Below are 14,368 nucleotides of genomic sequence, written 5' to 3'. Positions count from 1 at the left end.
AAGCAGCAGAGAACCAAGAAAAGCAAACACTGACACATCCGTCAAACGTGCATCACCACACTTTAAGAAAAAGATGTAGAGATGCTCCATGAGATGGTTTTGGTTAGAGAAGCTTCCCTGGCATTGGCTGGAGATCGCTCACCAGCCACCCACGAGGCAGTACCACCCTGGGGCATCTATGTGGTGGGCCGTGGGATGATGGCTCTCAAGGTAAAGACCTGCCCAGAAGTTCTACCCCCCACAAAGAGGAATACTCACCCACCAGAATAGTGATGTGCTTCTGTTTTTTCTCCAAGAAGTACTGCAAAAACTGTCCAGTGCAGGACAAGGACAGATCCTTAAAAGCATAAGTAACCCCATGCCAGAGCTCCAGAACATTCAGCCCATCTTTCAGCCTGGACATATGGACAACATCCTTGTGTCTGAATCTGCTGAAGGCCCTGTCAATCAGATCTAGAGGGAAAAGGATTAAAGAGGATGTCAGGCTAGGCAGAGAACTACTTTTTTTGATCAGTGGCTTCCTGCGTCTGTGTTCTTTATGCTCCTGGGAAGCTTTCTGCGAAGCCCAAGACTCTCAGTTGCTGAAGAGGTGACAGATATCCAACAAGTTACTCTTAGCTGTTAGGAGGAATATTGACGTGCGCTGTTGCCTTCAGTAGTTCTCCAGTGAGTACCCCCAGGGGAAACCTGACACCATCAAAGCAAACTGTGTTAAAACATAAAATAAGGAAACCCAAATTTTATTGCAGTGCACTGTTCAGACAGAGGTTGTAGCTGCCCTCTGGTGGAAGGGATGGCTTAAAAACATTACAAAGCATGGAGCAGCAGAAAACCCTGATGGGATAGATATCAAGTCTGGAGCCAGCACAGCAGTTTCCCAGCAGTCAGCCATGCCACAGCACCAGCTACTGCTGCTGCAATCACCACAGTCCCCATCAGCACATAGAGAACACCTTGTCCAGAAGGTAACAAGCCCCAGCAAGGCGATGGAAATGAGGGCAGAAAACAGATCAGGCAATGGTGCAGCCAGCTCCATCCTTTGGGGGCTGCAAGAAGATGGGGCTAATGCAGGTGGCAGCATCCAAACACCCCAAAATCCTCACATATCCCTGCAAACAGCTCCCACCACACAGTTGAGGCTCACCGTTTAGCGTCCTCCGCGGGACCAGCTCAGGGGAAATGAAGAGGGAGCACAGCTCCTTCACCAGCTCTGGGTAGGAGAGGCGGCTCCAGCGCCGCAGGGTGGTCCCATCCAGCACGGGGATGCTCTGGGGCATGAAGAGGCCACCATCAGGAGCATATCCAGAGAAGAGGGCTCCCTCGAAGTCGACAGCCCTCGAGCCTCCCCTCGTGCTGACGTACTCCATGGGTGCTGTTGGGGGACACCACAGCCACTCGCAGGACCCCAGAGCAGCCACCCCACTAGGAACACCCAAGCAGACCCCCCAGGTACCTCCCCTGGGGCCACCCTCAGCTGTAGGGCGGTGTTGTGGGGTGTTTTATGGGCGGTGGAAGCACTGCATGGGGTTTGCACCCAGGTTGCTGCAAGGAGCCCTCTTGTCCAGCTCCCTCAACCACGTCCCCGCTGCTGCAGCAGGCACCATGCCTGCACCTGACGTCCCCTACAGGCTACGTGCACAAGCTGGAGCTTTAAAATAAAAATAAGCAAATACGTATCTCTTTAAAAAAATAGTAAAGGAGGAAACAGGGAAGGGAGTAAGAGGGAGAGAGAAAGCAGAGGAAAGGGGGGATGGATTATGCATCTAGTGCAGCCTGGTTTTATTCAAGGGGGTTAAAGCAAGGACAGGATTTAAGTCGATGCATGACAAGCACAGCAAACTTCCAGGATCCCTTTTTTTCTTTTTCATAAAGGTATCGGCAAGGTTTGGGGCTTGCAGCCTGCAGGGCTTTGTGCCCCAGCACCTTGTGCAGAACCATTTCGTTCCTTCCACATTTCCCCTCCTTGCCAAAACAAACCGTCCCTCGACACACACACACATACACAATTACCCTTCAGAGCTGCCCCGCAGGAGCGGGTAGAGGGAAAAAATAAAAAAGCTTCAGAGCTGGTAAACAACCAGCCTTTAACCCGGATCAGCTCGGCCACGGCTCCCTGGCCTTGAGGGGGCGGAGGCGGGAGCAGGGCCGGGAAATGGCGGCCTGGCACCGGGGGGGGCGCACCATGTTTGCGGAGAAAAGCTCGGTGTTCAGCAGGACAAACTCTGAGTTGGGTTTAAATTTAAGGTTAAATCTGCTGGAAGAAGGGTCAGAAAGCTCCACGAGTGGCTTCCCACTATGCAGCTCACCCTGGGAAGCTGCGACATGGAGCAGCCCCGTCCCTCCCTGGGGAAACTGAGGCAGGGAAGGGCTGTGCGTCCCTTTTCTTGATTTTTAATTTATTCCTTTGCCCAGTTCTCCTCGGTTAGTGCCTGTGTGGGGCCGTGCAGCATGCACAGCTGGAGCAGGTGCCGGGACTCGAGCCCACTAAGGCAAGGTGCAGAGGGTGCCTGGTAACCGTGAGTCAGAAAGCTCCCAGGACAGCAAGGGACACGCTGCCTCCAAAACGCCAGAAACTGACCCAAAACACATCACCTCCCCAACCAGCCTGGCAAGTAAAGCTACTCAGTGGGACAGAGCGATGCTGGTAGCCTCCAAATTCACCACATCTCGGAAGCCAGCCAGCAACAAATCCCTGAATTTATTATATAAATTATCACCCAACCTGCTCACACCTCCTCACCACAAGGGAGCCCATGCTATGGGCTCCCAACCCCTTGGTCAGGGTCTGTCCCCATCCCGGGGCTGGAATAAACCGTTGGCAGGGCAGGATCTTGCTCTTCAGGGGCAGCTCGGGCTTTAGCCAGTTGTGAAACCTCCCCAGGGCCATCCCTGGTGCTTCCCGGAGTCACCAAAAGCCCTGGGGTCACCCAAGGACCCTGTTTTTGGGACATGGGCCACTTACCTCAAGCTGGCCCTGACATGCAGGGCAAATCCCGCAGTGCCACAGCAGTGTCAGTAGATGTTCTCAGTCCCATAAGTTTTTAAAGCCCTGTGTATTTTCAGAAGGTAAGCGATCTATTAATACATGCTCCAGTTAGTTATTAATCCCTTGTTTACCAGCTCTGGAAGGGTTTTTTTTCCCTCCGTTATGTTTCAGCAGCAGCTCACACACACACACACAATAAATAAATAATGAATAACTTCTCTGGACAGGACAGCAAAATAATAGAAATGAAGAAAACACTGAGCTGCAGGATACGTGGTTTGCCTCTTCTGCCACGACAGCATGCTGAATCTGGGGTTCGTGCAGAGGCAGAGCACAGCTTGAGCAGAACAAGGAAAGGATCAAATCCCTAGGAAAACCCACACAAGCTGATATTTTTTATTACTAACATAATTTAATATTATCAACGTGTATATGATCATCTTCACAAGTGGCATGGCCCTACAGGGTCACCTCACCTCTCCCACCACTGGTGCCTCCAGGCATTTACCCCATATATATCTAAGACTTCTCATGTATGAATTAGCTGCATAAGATTATTTCACTGCTTCACCTAAAAGTATTTTTTTTCAAGTGAAAAGCTTGCAATGTAGCATATACAGGACCCCTGAAAAAAAAAAATATATATATATATATAAATAATAATAATAATAAAAGAAACAGGATAGCTGCTGCTCTGTGCTTGCAAACAAATAGCCTCAAGGCTGCTGATGCAGCTGTATCTATGCCCTGTGCCTGTCAGTGGTGATAGCTCTCGCTAACGAGGTCATGGGTTAATGCCGTGGTGGATGTCAGCATTTGCTACTGCTGCAGCTGGGGACGAGTTACCTGCTGCTTATGTGGCGGCCAGAGGTGAGCACGAGGAGCACCTGGGCAGTGACATTTCTTGGGAGAGCTTTTCCCATGCTCTGCCCTGCAATCTCTGTGCTTTCATTTTTGAAATTATCATTTCCTTGTCAGCTGCAGTAGCAGACCCAAGATCTGAAGATGTGACAGCCTTTGATTAACCTTTGATTAAAGGCCCAGTGCCTCCGTGTTTCTGCTTGGATGTGCACTTCCACTTTGGACCTTGTGTATTCCTGAGGGGTTCATGGGTGCTCAGTTGCTCTTTGGACTTGTCTATCAGAAATCAGCTGTGTTTGCAAACATGAGCTAGAGCTACTGTGTCACTTTTCCAGCTTTTTTTAACGTTGCATCAGTTTCCATCCCTCTAGATCGGACTTCCTCAGCCTCTCTGCCCACGAAAGGCATCCTGAAGTGTAGCAAGGAGCAAGAAAACAGAAAGGCACAGTGAGCAGTGAGAAGCTGGGTTTGGGCGCTCTTTCTATACCTCCATCAAAGCATCCCCAGGCCCGGGAGAGCTGCAGACCCCCGGTTCGGCCAGAGCCACCGATGAATCCTGTATCACTAGATGGCGGCAGCGCCTTGCATCCAGGCAGGAGATGCACAAACGCAGCCTTGCCCTGGTTGCACCCTCTCTCACACAACCTCACACAGGCTATTTCGCCTTCACTGCACTCAGGCTATGTGTGCTCAGCCCTAATTTCAGACAGCAGCAAGAAACACGACTCCAAAGAGCCCTATTTTGTAGAGCTGAGGAAGACGAGGCACTGGAGATGTCCTGCTGGGTGGCCTGAGCGAATGCAACTCATCGCAGTTTTTAGTTGGATTTGATGATCTTAGAGGTCTTTTCTGTCCTAAATGATTCTATGGTGGGAAAGATGTTCTTCATCTTCACCCCATCTTCTCTCTGGGGATCCTGGGGGGTTATCACTTTGTCAAATACGATTCTATGCTCACCCTTCTTCCAGCACAGTCTCTCCTCCAGGGGTCTCTGCAGACTACAGCCTGTCAGAAACTCAGAAAGGGGCACATAGAAAGACCCCAACTCACAACCAGGATTAGAAGGTGCCACATTTAATCATAAAACACAAAGACAGTCTCAACGGCACAAAAATCCCTTTCTCTCCTAGTCCTGTCTCTGCCCATGAGCTGGCTGATGTCTGCAAACTGTACACACACACACACAAAAAAAAAAAAAAAAAAAAAAAGCTTTCAGATCTATAAACAGCCCAAGCAATGCAGAGCAGATCCAGCAAATGGCTGATAAGGATGTTTGAGGTTTTGCAATGCCATTTCCTACCGGAGCACATCCCTGTAAGGAAAAAATGTATAAGCCTGTCACTGGAGGTAGGTGAAGAAGCCGTGCATCCCCTCCCCTCTCAGGCACAGAAGTTTGAATTTTCACAGACGAAACATGGAATTTTGGGGTAGAACATGTAAGGTTTGGGCCAGAAATCAAAATATTTAATTTTTGCTTTTCTCAGAGGTGGCAGGCCTGAACCTCACATATTGGTGAGCTTTGGGATCCATCTTCCCTCTTTCCAAATCCAATATAAATTGTAGGCATCTCATCTGACATGGGGTAGGACTTCCACGTGGGCCACCCGTCCCTGCACACAACCTTGCACACACACACGCAGTTTTCTATACCTATCCATGGAGATTTTGCAGTGCAAAGAGCAGCCAGCACGTCGGCCCTTTTTCCACGGCGAGGTGTGACTCTTTCCTGCTGCGAGGTGTTTCACAACGGGCCCAAGGGCATCTGTGTTGTGGTTTGGGTCTTAAGAGACCAAAGTGCAGGACCCACTGGTAACAACGGAGCAGAAAGGGAGCGTGAGGATGGGATTGTGCAATGCTCACTCCTGGTGAGACACGGAAGACACTCTTGCCTTTCTCCAGGAGGTTGTGCAATCCGGTCCTGCTCTGCCAAAGGTTGCATTAAACAATAGGGCCAAATTTTATTTCCAGATCTGGAGTCACACAGGATGTGGGTTCTGTCACTGCCAACAAGGCAGGAAGACGAACAAGGAAGAGGATGAGGAAGATGCTGCAGTAGCCGCACAATTACAGCAGGTTTTCTTTATCAGCTTTCCTTTGGGAAAGCCACTCAGCCTCTGGGTACTTCGTCATGCACAAAGCAGGGAAACCTGTGCTTGTGGAGGGGCTTTGAGTATTGTAAATGGAGCTGAAGCACCAAGCAGGACGTGCATGGTGGTGATTCTGGACTTTGTCCACAGCCCTGGGCTCGCTGGCACCGTGGTCATTTCCCATGGAGTGCCTCCCTGGCCGTGAACCTGCTGCACACTTGGATGCTCTCAGACCACGCTCAGCCTCTCGCTCTGCCCTCCTCACAGCAGCATGGTGCCTGTATGGGCCTGAGAAGCTCTCCTTGACTAATTGCTGCCATCCACTGTGTCATCTGCTTATCCCCGCTGTGTCTCAGGGGCTCTTCGTGCACCCAGACCATGCGGAGATTCCTGCACTGCAGATGTGTGATGGGCTGAGATGAAATGCATTTGCATGGGTTGAATATTCACTGCTCTGAGGGGCTCTTCCGGACCAGCCTCACTCAAACCCATAATGGTGAATGGTTCCATCTCTCTCCCAACATTTTCTTTCCCTGCCCTCGCACAAACTATCTCCATGAGCAATGACACCATTTTCAGACCCCGTTCCTCGTCTCTCTAAACTGGGTGGTGGGATGAAGGACAGCCTCGTCCCACCATGGGTACCAACACCAGCAACAGCCAGCTCTTCTGGGAGCCCTAATACCCAGGGGATCATTGGCAGTGACAGGTTTCGTGTTATCATGAAGATCTCCGCCTTGTCCCTGGAGAAGCAATGCTGGGACTTTGCTCCCTTTGGGACCTTTGTCCTAAAGTGACACTGCTGATGACAAGGGCTGCCCTTCACTGAATTTCGGCATTAATGGGAAGTGTTATCAAGCGGCAGCGCTCTGTACAAGCTGCTGCTTTCAGCAGTCTTATCGAGGCTCTGATACTGCCATATCTAATCTAAAGCAATTTGAACTGGCGCTTGCATGTCTACGCTTTGGAAGCTTGGAGCCGGCCAGCCTGATGTTGATTCCAGGAGCCCATCAAGACCATTAAAAAGGAAAAAAAGTAAAATAAAGAAAAAGCTGGGAAAGGTGCCATATTTCATCTTAGTGCCGTCTTGGGAATGCAGCCCAATGAAAACCTGACGAAGACCAAGAAGGACGGGGAGTTTATTGCAACAGAAGCATCTTTCCCCATCCTGTCCAGCCTTTTGAAGCAACGCAGCCATGTGGCCAGCTTGAAGAAACCTTTGTTCCTCAAGGTTAGAGATAACCAAACCTGAGATGTGAAAAGCAGGCAGCAGGCCAAGTTGCCAGGTACAAGCACAGCAGAAATAGAGATGACCGAAGGAATAATATGGCTTAAGACAGAAGGAAACCCGCATGGGGATGGGTGATTGTGACAAGCTTGTGACCAAACTCTTCAAAAAATAGTTTTGGGGTACCCTACTGGGCTTGCATTAAAGGAATCCATGACTGAATCGGCAACAGCCGGCTTGCAGCCTGACACATTTTGGCTAAGAAAATCCTAGCGTAGTGCCCAGCCCCAGCTTCCCAAAGCACTGAGGAGAAAGAAAAGGCTTCAGAAAGTCTGGGAGTCACTGGTGGGGCAGACAAGAAGAGGAGCTGGAGGTGCATGAATACTGTCCAAGACTCCGTCAAGGCTGCCAAGTGCCCCATCCTGGACTGGATCAAAGCACCTGTGTTCACACAGCACTCTGTGAAGTCCTTTTTGGAGTTCAAAGCTTCAATTAGAGCTATGGCTCAAACCAGGGGAGGCAGAGAAGGATTTTTCCTTACCACAATGTCCAAGTCACCAAGAAGCAGTGCATGGAAGAGGGTGGTTTCCCACTGCCCTGGCAGACAAGAAGTGTTTAAATCATGGGAGCCGAGACCAAAAATCCCAGGAAAGGTTTGAGGGAAGGTGATAGGAGCCCACAACTGCTCCAAGGGCAGCTACAGAGACAACGGGACCAAACTCGTCTTGGTTATGGCAGATGAAATGAGAGGCACTGGCCACAAATTGCTCATTGGGAGGTTGGGGCTGAGCACCTCTTCTTTGAGAGGCAGCTGGTGCAGGTCCAGGGTGGGAAACCAGAGAGGCAGAGAACATTTTTGAGACGTGGCCAAAACCATGGCTGACCTTCGTTGGTGTTGGTGATGTTACTGCTCCGAGCAAGAGGTCAAACCAGAGACCTTCGTTGTTCCCTCCCAACCAGCATTTCTGTGATTCATCACCTCGGGACACAGAGAATTCGGGTACCTCCGTGGCTAGGAAGGAGCAGAGACGTTTTGCATATCCATATCTTTGGTTCAGGTGCAAAAAGGAGAAATGAGACACTTGTCTCCTTTTTTTCAGACAAGCTCCTAAGCATTATTTTCAAGGCAACTTAAACAGCTAAGTACCTGCTGGCCTTCCACAAGACAGCCTCCTCAATAATTCTTTGAAAATAATCCTCGTCTTTTCTCTTTTACAAACCACATCCAAGTTTTAGGCTGCGGATTTAGATTTAATTACATGGCCAATTGACTTGGCCTTCTGCTAGCGCAAACCAGGTGCATTTTCATGGCCCTGGAAAGTTAAAGTGATCTCATGTTTTAAAAGATCCTGTATTCTGGTGGAGGGGTTTACAGGCATTCTGAACTTTGCTATTGAGATTAAATTTATCTCACCTACCGTTTGCTCAGCCAGCTTGGCTAGATAATAATTACCCTGGCCAAATTTCATTCAGTAAGGGTTTCTTCCCTTTTTTTTCTTCTTCTTCTTTTTAATAGGAACTTTACCATTTCTTTAGTAGAGGAAACAAAAGTAGACAAGCCCAACAGAATCCTTGCAGACAAAACAAGCTTTAGTTTTGGTCATTTATATTCCTGCCCCCTACCAGGAGAGTCCTAAACACTTATGTTCTCCTTTTGCCATCTGGTGGGGGACATCCAGGCTGTATGACAGTTCCCAGAGGTTGACTAATTAATTCAGCTACCCTAATTAGGCACAACGGCCATTTATAGGTCTGAGGGACAAAACCTGGTGGGCTTTTCTGGATCCTTTCTCAGGCTCAGGCCCCATTAGCTGTTTTAGGCTTGGTGGTTGAGCTTCATTTCCAGCTGGCAAGGGGCTCCTAGGGCGAGCATGGCCCTGGGGTGTCCGAACTGGAAATAGTAAGGACTGGGCATCTGCCCTGGTGGTGGGATGTGGACAGACATGGGTAGTCCGAGAGCAATCCCACTGAAAAATGAATGAACAACTCCAGGATGCTCCAGTCAGCGAGACTGGGTGGAAAAATGAGCCGTGCAGGGCTGGAGCCCAAATTCTCTGTGTGTTGGGGGTGCTGGGCTCCAAAATGAGTTGGATAGAAGAATATTGCAGTGTTTTTTCAAGTCTGAACATCTCTCCCCGTTATGTAAGTGTGGGGATGTGGACCATCTGGAGGAGCAGCTGGAGGTTTAGGGCATGGATGCCCTAAATCAACCCCCCATGAGTGCTCTCCGGTCCTAGAGGGAATGGGTGCTCTCCCTGCTCTTTGCAAAGCTTTCTTGGGCTTATTTTGAGAGGGAGAAGAAGGAGAAAGTTGGGGTTTGTGTTTTTGTTTTATGGTAGCATCTCTGAATTAGAGGGAAACTTTTTTTTTTTTTTTTCCATTCTTATCCGTGATTCCACTAAAATGAGGCCAAAGATGCTGAGAGAAGGCAGAACGAAAGAATCGCGAAGAGGAGAAAGCACGGGAGTGAAAAGGGGGAAAACCTGACAACTTTGGGACAGAGGAGGAACCCATCAGGGACAGAGGAAGAGATGGGAGGAAGAAGCCCAGACCCAGAGGATGGGTGCTGGGGACGATGCCAGGAGAGGAGCCCAAGCCCCCAGTCCTGCCCTGGAGGGAGGAATTGGGCTCAGCATTGAGGCTACCACCATCCCTGCTTCTGATGCAGGATTTGGGAGAAATGCAGCTCGAAAGTCCAGGATGCTTCTTCAGGACACATGGGACTGTGGCTCCTCTGGGGAAAGTAGAGGAAAGGTGGTTTTTTTTGCAGTGGCTCCTGGCAATAGCCTTGATTGATCACTACTGGCACCCGCGTGAGGACGAGGTCGCAGTGGTGCAGGCTGAGTTTCAGGCTGGGCTGCACGAAACCCAGGATTTCAAGTTGAGGCATGTTCTGGTTCCTTCAGGGACAATGATTTTGTGCCTAGTGCTGCACCTGGATGACACCAAAACCCCACGAGGCATCTGCAGGAGGGAGCTGGCTGCTCCCTGCCAGCACACAGCCTCTGCTCCTCCTGCCCATGCCGAAGACCTGGGGCACACACCAGAAACCCCATTGCTGTCAGCCCCAGGGGACACCATCATCCATCATCTCTCCTCGCCTTCTCCTCTTCCAGACGTGCACTTCCAGTCTGTGAGCTAATTAGGTGATTTGGCTCATTACCCTGATAATTAATCTTTTTGCACAATATTTTTTTTCTATTTCGTTTGTTTATGGATGCCACGTTGCCACCTCCATAAAACCCATTTATGGGACTTTCTCTGCCACCACGCTGTAAATCGAGGTCCGTAGGATGTTGAGAAGTTTATCACTGACCATTGCCCGCTTTTATGTTAATGTTTGAACATGGCAATAAAAGAATTACATCATCTTACCTCTGACCAACTTTAGGGCAAAAGGTCCTTATAAAACCAAGCTCTGCTCACCAGCAAGGCATCTTCTCTTGCTTTGGGAGCACAGAGAGCCTTTCACCATGAGCTTCACTGGAAAGTACGAGCTCCAGTCCCAGGAAAACTTTGAGCCTTTCATGAAAGCCCTTGGTAAGTGCCTGCACACATCGGGTGCTGCTTTGCTTCCTCACTTTGCACTGATATTTGGGATACCCCATCCGTGATGATGCTCTGGCAATGTGCATTGAAAATTGTCTTATATTTCTCATCTTGGAATTGTTGGTTTTTAAATGTGTGCATGGAGATGTGACCCCAAAATAGAAGGGGAAGCATCTCTCTTGCTGATGAGATGAAGAGACACAGGGTGAAATTACACAGCTGGCACGAAAATGGTGCTGGCAGCTCAGGGCAGCTGTAGGCAGCCCACTGTGATGCTGCAAAGCTCAGGGTCCACTGTTCATCAGAAAAAATAGTCAGGCTGTTTAAATATTTCATGATGAATGTGGCTGGGGATGTCTCCATCGGGGATGTGCTCCTGCAGGGACTAAGGAGAGGTTGCACTACTTCTGCATCACCACGTGCAGGAGGGGCTCTACCTCCCAGGTCAGCTCCAGGGCTTGGGAAAAGACTTTGATGAGGAAGGTTTTTGGAAAAAAAAAAAAAAAAAAAAAAAAAAAACACTTGGTTCCCTCCTTCTGCTTTGATTTATTCTGTTTTCTCTGCTTGCTTCTCTGCAAGGGAAGGAGAATTGGCCCTGAGCAGACTCAGGGCCATGTTGCCCTTGGGGAACTGTCATCCTTGTGGGACTTCTCAACACGGGATCCTCCCTGCTGTGGAGATCCCAAATCCCACCGGGTTTGTTAGGCAGCAGCAACCTGCCCACCCGTGGCTCCTCCTAACGTCCCTGTTCCCGTGCAGGGCTTCCCGATGACCAGATCCAGAAGGGCAAGGACATGAAGAGCATTTCGGAAATCGTGCAGGACGGGAATAAGTTCAAGGTTACCGTCACCACTGGCTCCAAAGTGCTGAGCAATGAGTTCACCATCGGGGAGGAGTGCGAGATGGAGCTGCTGACGGGAGAGAAAGCCAAGGTGAGTGACCAGCTCCTCCTCTCCAGGGCTACAGGAGCTCAGAGCATTGCATTTCCATGTAAACCATCCCTCCTGTGCCTGGGATAAAGGGAACGACCACATCGTGGGTATTAAATTTGACACTGGGCAAAGATCTGGGTAAATTCGCCAGCCTGGTCCCGTCTCAGGCAGTTTGCTTGTGGGATTTAAGGTAACGGGAAGGGGCTGATTGCTGAAACCACACCTTGCGGGTCCTCAGCAAGTCCCCTAGGGACACATTTCAGAAAATGACAGTGTGTTTCTGTCCGATCTTCCTGAGAATCCCAGAGCCTGAGACTCTGAGGTTTCGCCTCCCCTCTGCTTTTACAAGATGCTGCACAAGCTCCCCTCTCAGCACCTCTGCAGATGAAGCTTTGCATTTCTAAAGCAATCTTATTGGAAAACACTGGAAGTCAGTGTTTTAATAGTCAGGTTGTAAAAGGGGAATAGAGAGGCTTCGGTAAATCCTTCTGACAACAAAAGATCTGAAAGACTTAAGGTGGAAAAGGGCTGACTTTTTGTCACGCTCCAACGCGAGACATACCCCCCCCCTCCATTTTGTTGACTCAAAGGTAGCACAGGAAAGCCAGCCAATGAATCATAAACCAATAAAACTGTCCTTTTAAGTCCCAGAGGCTCTTAGCTTGTCTGCTAGCCTTTTCCACTGCTTCTGTTTACGCTGGGTGAGATGATTTGGCAAGGTGAGGATTTATCGCTTTTAAAATTGGGTCAGCTCCAGTTCCTGGGTGATAGTTTGCAATGGTTCATAAAATGTCAGGGTGGCACTGCTGGCAAACATTGCCTCTCACCTCTACCTTGGGAGAAGATGATATTGCAGGGACTTTGGGGCCCAGGAGGAATGATCACCAAGGAAATGCCCCACTCTGAGACCGGTACTTGCCCTAGCATCACCGAGGTGCCTTGCTCAGAAACGAGGGGCTATTTGATAAGTTCTGCCTTGCCTAAATCAGCAGCTTGAGGGCAGAGGGAGATGACTTGGAGCTGGATAGACAGATGAACAGAAACGGGTTTTGCTGTCTGAGTAATTTCAATGATCAATGACAGCTGCCCTGGGGTGCCAGTGCCGTCTGAAGCCCTTTTAGATGTACAGCTCCAGGGGGCAGAGACTCAACAGACATGCCCCTGAGACCCTCCCAGTCATGCCTGTGTTTCCAGAAGCTCTTGAAGTTGTTTCCCAGCTTGACTGAGACCCATCCCAGCCCCATACCTCAGCTCCCCAGCCCTCCACCCCAAAAGGAGGGTCCTGCAGCGCTGTGGCCCCAGGGATGGGGGGTGAGGTGGGTGCAGCAGCCAAATGGCACCTCTGTCAAGGAGGCCTGCAGAGCCCCAAGTAAACAGCCATCCCCTTGAGGTGCTGTAGCCATCACCAGCACAACCTTCCCTCCTCCTCCTCCTGGGAAAGCCAAAATCGCTGGGGGAGCAGCTTGGTCAAAGCTTACACAAAGGATGATGGCAACTCGGTACAAAAGGGGGAGGACAAAACACGGGGGGTGATGCGGTGGGTGCGCAGTGCCAACGTGAGCTCTCATCCCTTCTCTGTCTCACCCCTTCTCGACAGACTGTTGTTCACATGGAGGGCAACAACAAGCTGGTTGCGACCCTGAAGGGGCTGAAATCCGTCACCGAGCTCAACGGAGACACCATCACCCACGTGAGTGCAGTGGCAGCGCGCACCGCTGCCAGCAGGGCTCCTGCTGGGGCCAGGCCCTACAAAGCCTCCCAGTGGTGCTGGGGGCCAAAGCTGATCGGTCAGCCAGGCAATTAAGGCATTTTTGGGGTGCAGTGTGATGCACAAAGTACCCTTCGAGACCCGGGTAGGCATTGCTGATCAAATTTATGTGTAATGAGGGCGTGTTGTAAGCCAGAGGCATGGGTTTATGGCAGGGCCTGGTGTTTTTAAAGAAGAGGGGTGTAACAGAGTGATCCCAGCCAATATCAGATTATCCCTATCTGCTTTGGAGTAGTCATGCCCTATATCCAAAGCTTTAGTAATTTGATTTATGGGTGATGGACTGGGGACCAGTCCTTTTTGGCAAGACCAGAGCCTTTCTAAATAGAGTTTGGAGCCAAGTGCCATGCGAAGTTAACCATTTCCATTATTTTTTCAGACAATGACACTGGGAGACCTCACCATGAAGAGAATCAGCAAGAGAATCTAGAGACCCTCTGCACGCCTATCATTTTACTGTGTAAAATGTGTCCATTAAAGTAAAATTTATATTAAAACCTCTTCATTATTATCATCAACCTCTGAACTGTTGTTTTAAAGAGGCGCAAGCCTCCAAAACTCACACAAACCCTGATAGAAACTGGGCAACGGGCTGAGCTGAGGCCGTGATGATGATGGTGAATTGAGCAGGACCAGACTCAGAGCCAGCATGAGACCCTCTGTGTTGTTCCCTTGTTGTCACAGATGTCCTCCACCCCAACAAGTGCTCTGCCAGCCCCTTTCTGGCACCAGCATCCTTCCTGGGGCATCCTGGTGGGTTGTACCCACGTGGCTGGGTGGATGGAGTAGCACCGGGGCCATCGAAAGGATTCTCTCCATTTTTCTTAAAGATTTGGTCAAAGTGACCACAAGGTGATTGGTAGGGCCAAAATATGGGGTGGTGGAGGGTGGCAGATGCCTGGGGACAAGGAAATGTGGGTGATCCTGCATGGAAAACTGCCCTGGGGTAGGGACCAG

At 50.0% G+C, this 14,368-nt stretch overlaps 2 protein-coding genes across 2 annotated transcripts in view; one reads left to right on the top strand and one right to left on the bottom strand.

Annotated features, from left to right (window-relative positions):
* The window catches only part of THNSL2 (threonine synthase like 2), a gene marked incomplete at both ends in the record, with an annotated part of 75,812 nt that extends 74,445 nt beyond the window's left edge, over positions 1 to 1,367 (bottom strand). Inside the window, 2 exons of the mRNA XM_084286546.1 lie at positions 259 to 453; positions 1,145 to 1,367. Of these exons, the coding sequence (XP_084142672.1) occupies positions 259 to 453; positions 1,145 to 1,367 (418 nt within the window). The remainder of the gene's footprint in view (positions 1 to 258; positions 454 to 1,144) is intronic.
* A 9,268-nt stretch (positions 1,368 to 10,635) lies between these two features.
* FABP1 (fatty acid binding protein 1) lies at positions 10,636 to 13,841 on the top strand (the record flags this gene model as incomplete). The annotated part of the gene is made up of 4 exons (XM_084285864.1): positions 10,636 to 10,702; positions 11,471 to 11,643; positions 13,241 to 13,333; positions 13,791 to 13,841. The coding sequence occupies 4 exons, from the start codon at positions 10,636 to 10,638 to the stop codon at positions 13,839 to 13,841; spliced, it is 384 nt and encodes a 127-aa protein (XP_084141990.1).
* Positions 13,842 to 14,368: the final 527 nt, after the last annotated feature.

This window comes from Netta rufina, assembly GCF_964035555.1.
Source record: "Netta rufina genome assembly, chromosome: 4".
Classification (NCBI taxonomy): domain Eukaryota; kingdom Metazoa; phylum Chordata; class Aves; order Anseriformes; family Anatidae; genus Netta; species Netta rufina.
Note: the sequence above shows the minus strand (reverse complement) of the source record. Positions and strands in the feature narration are given on the sequence as shown.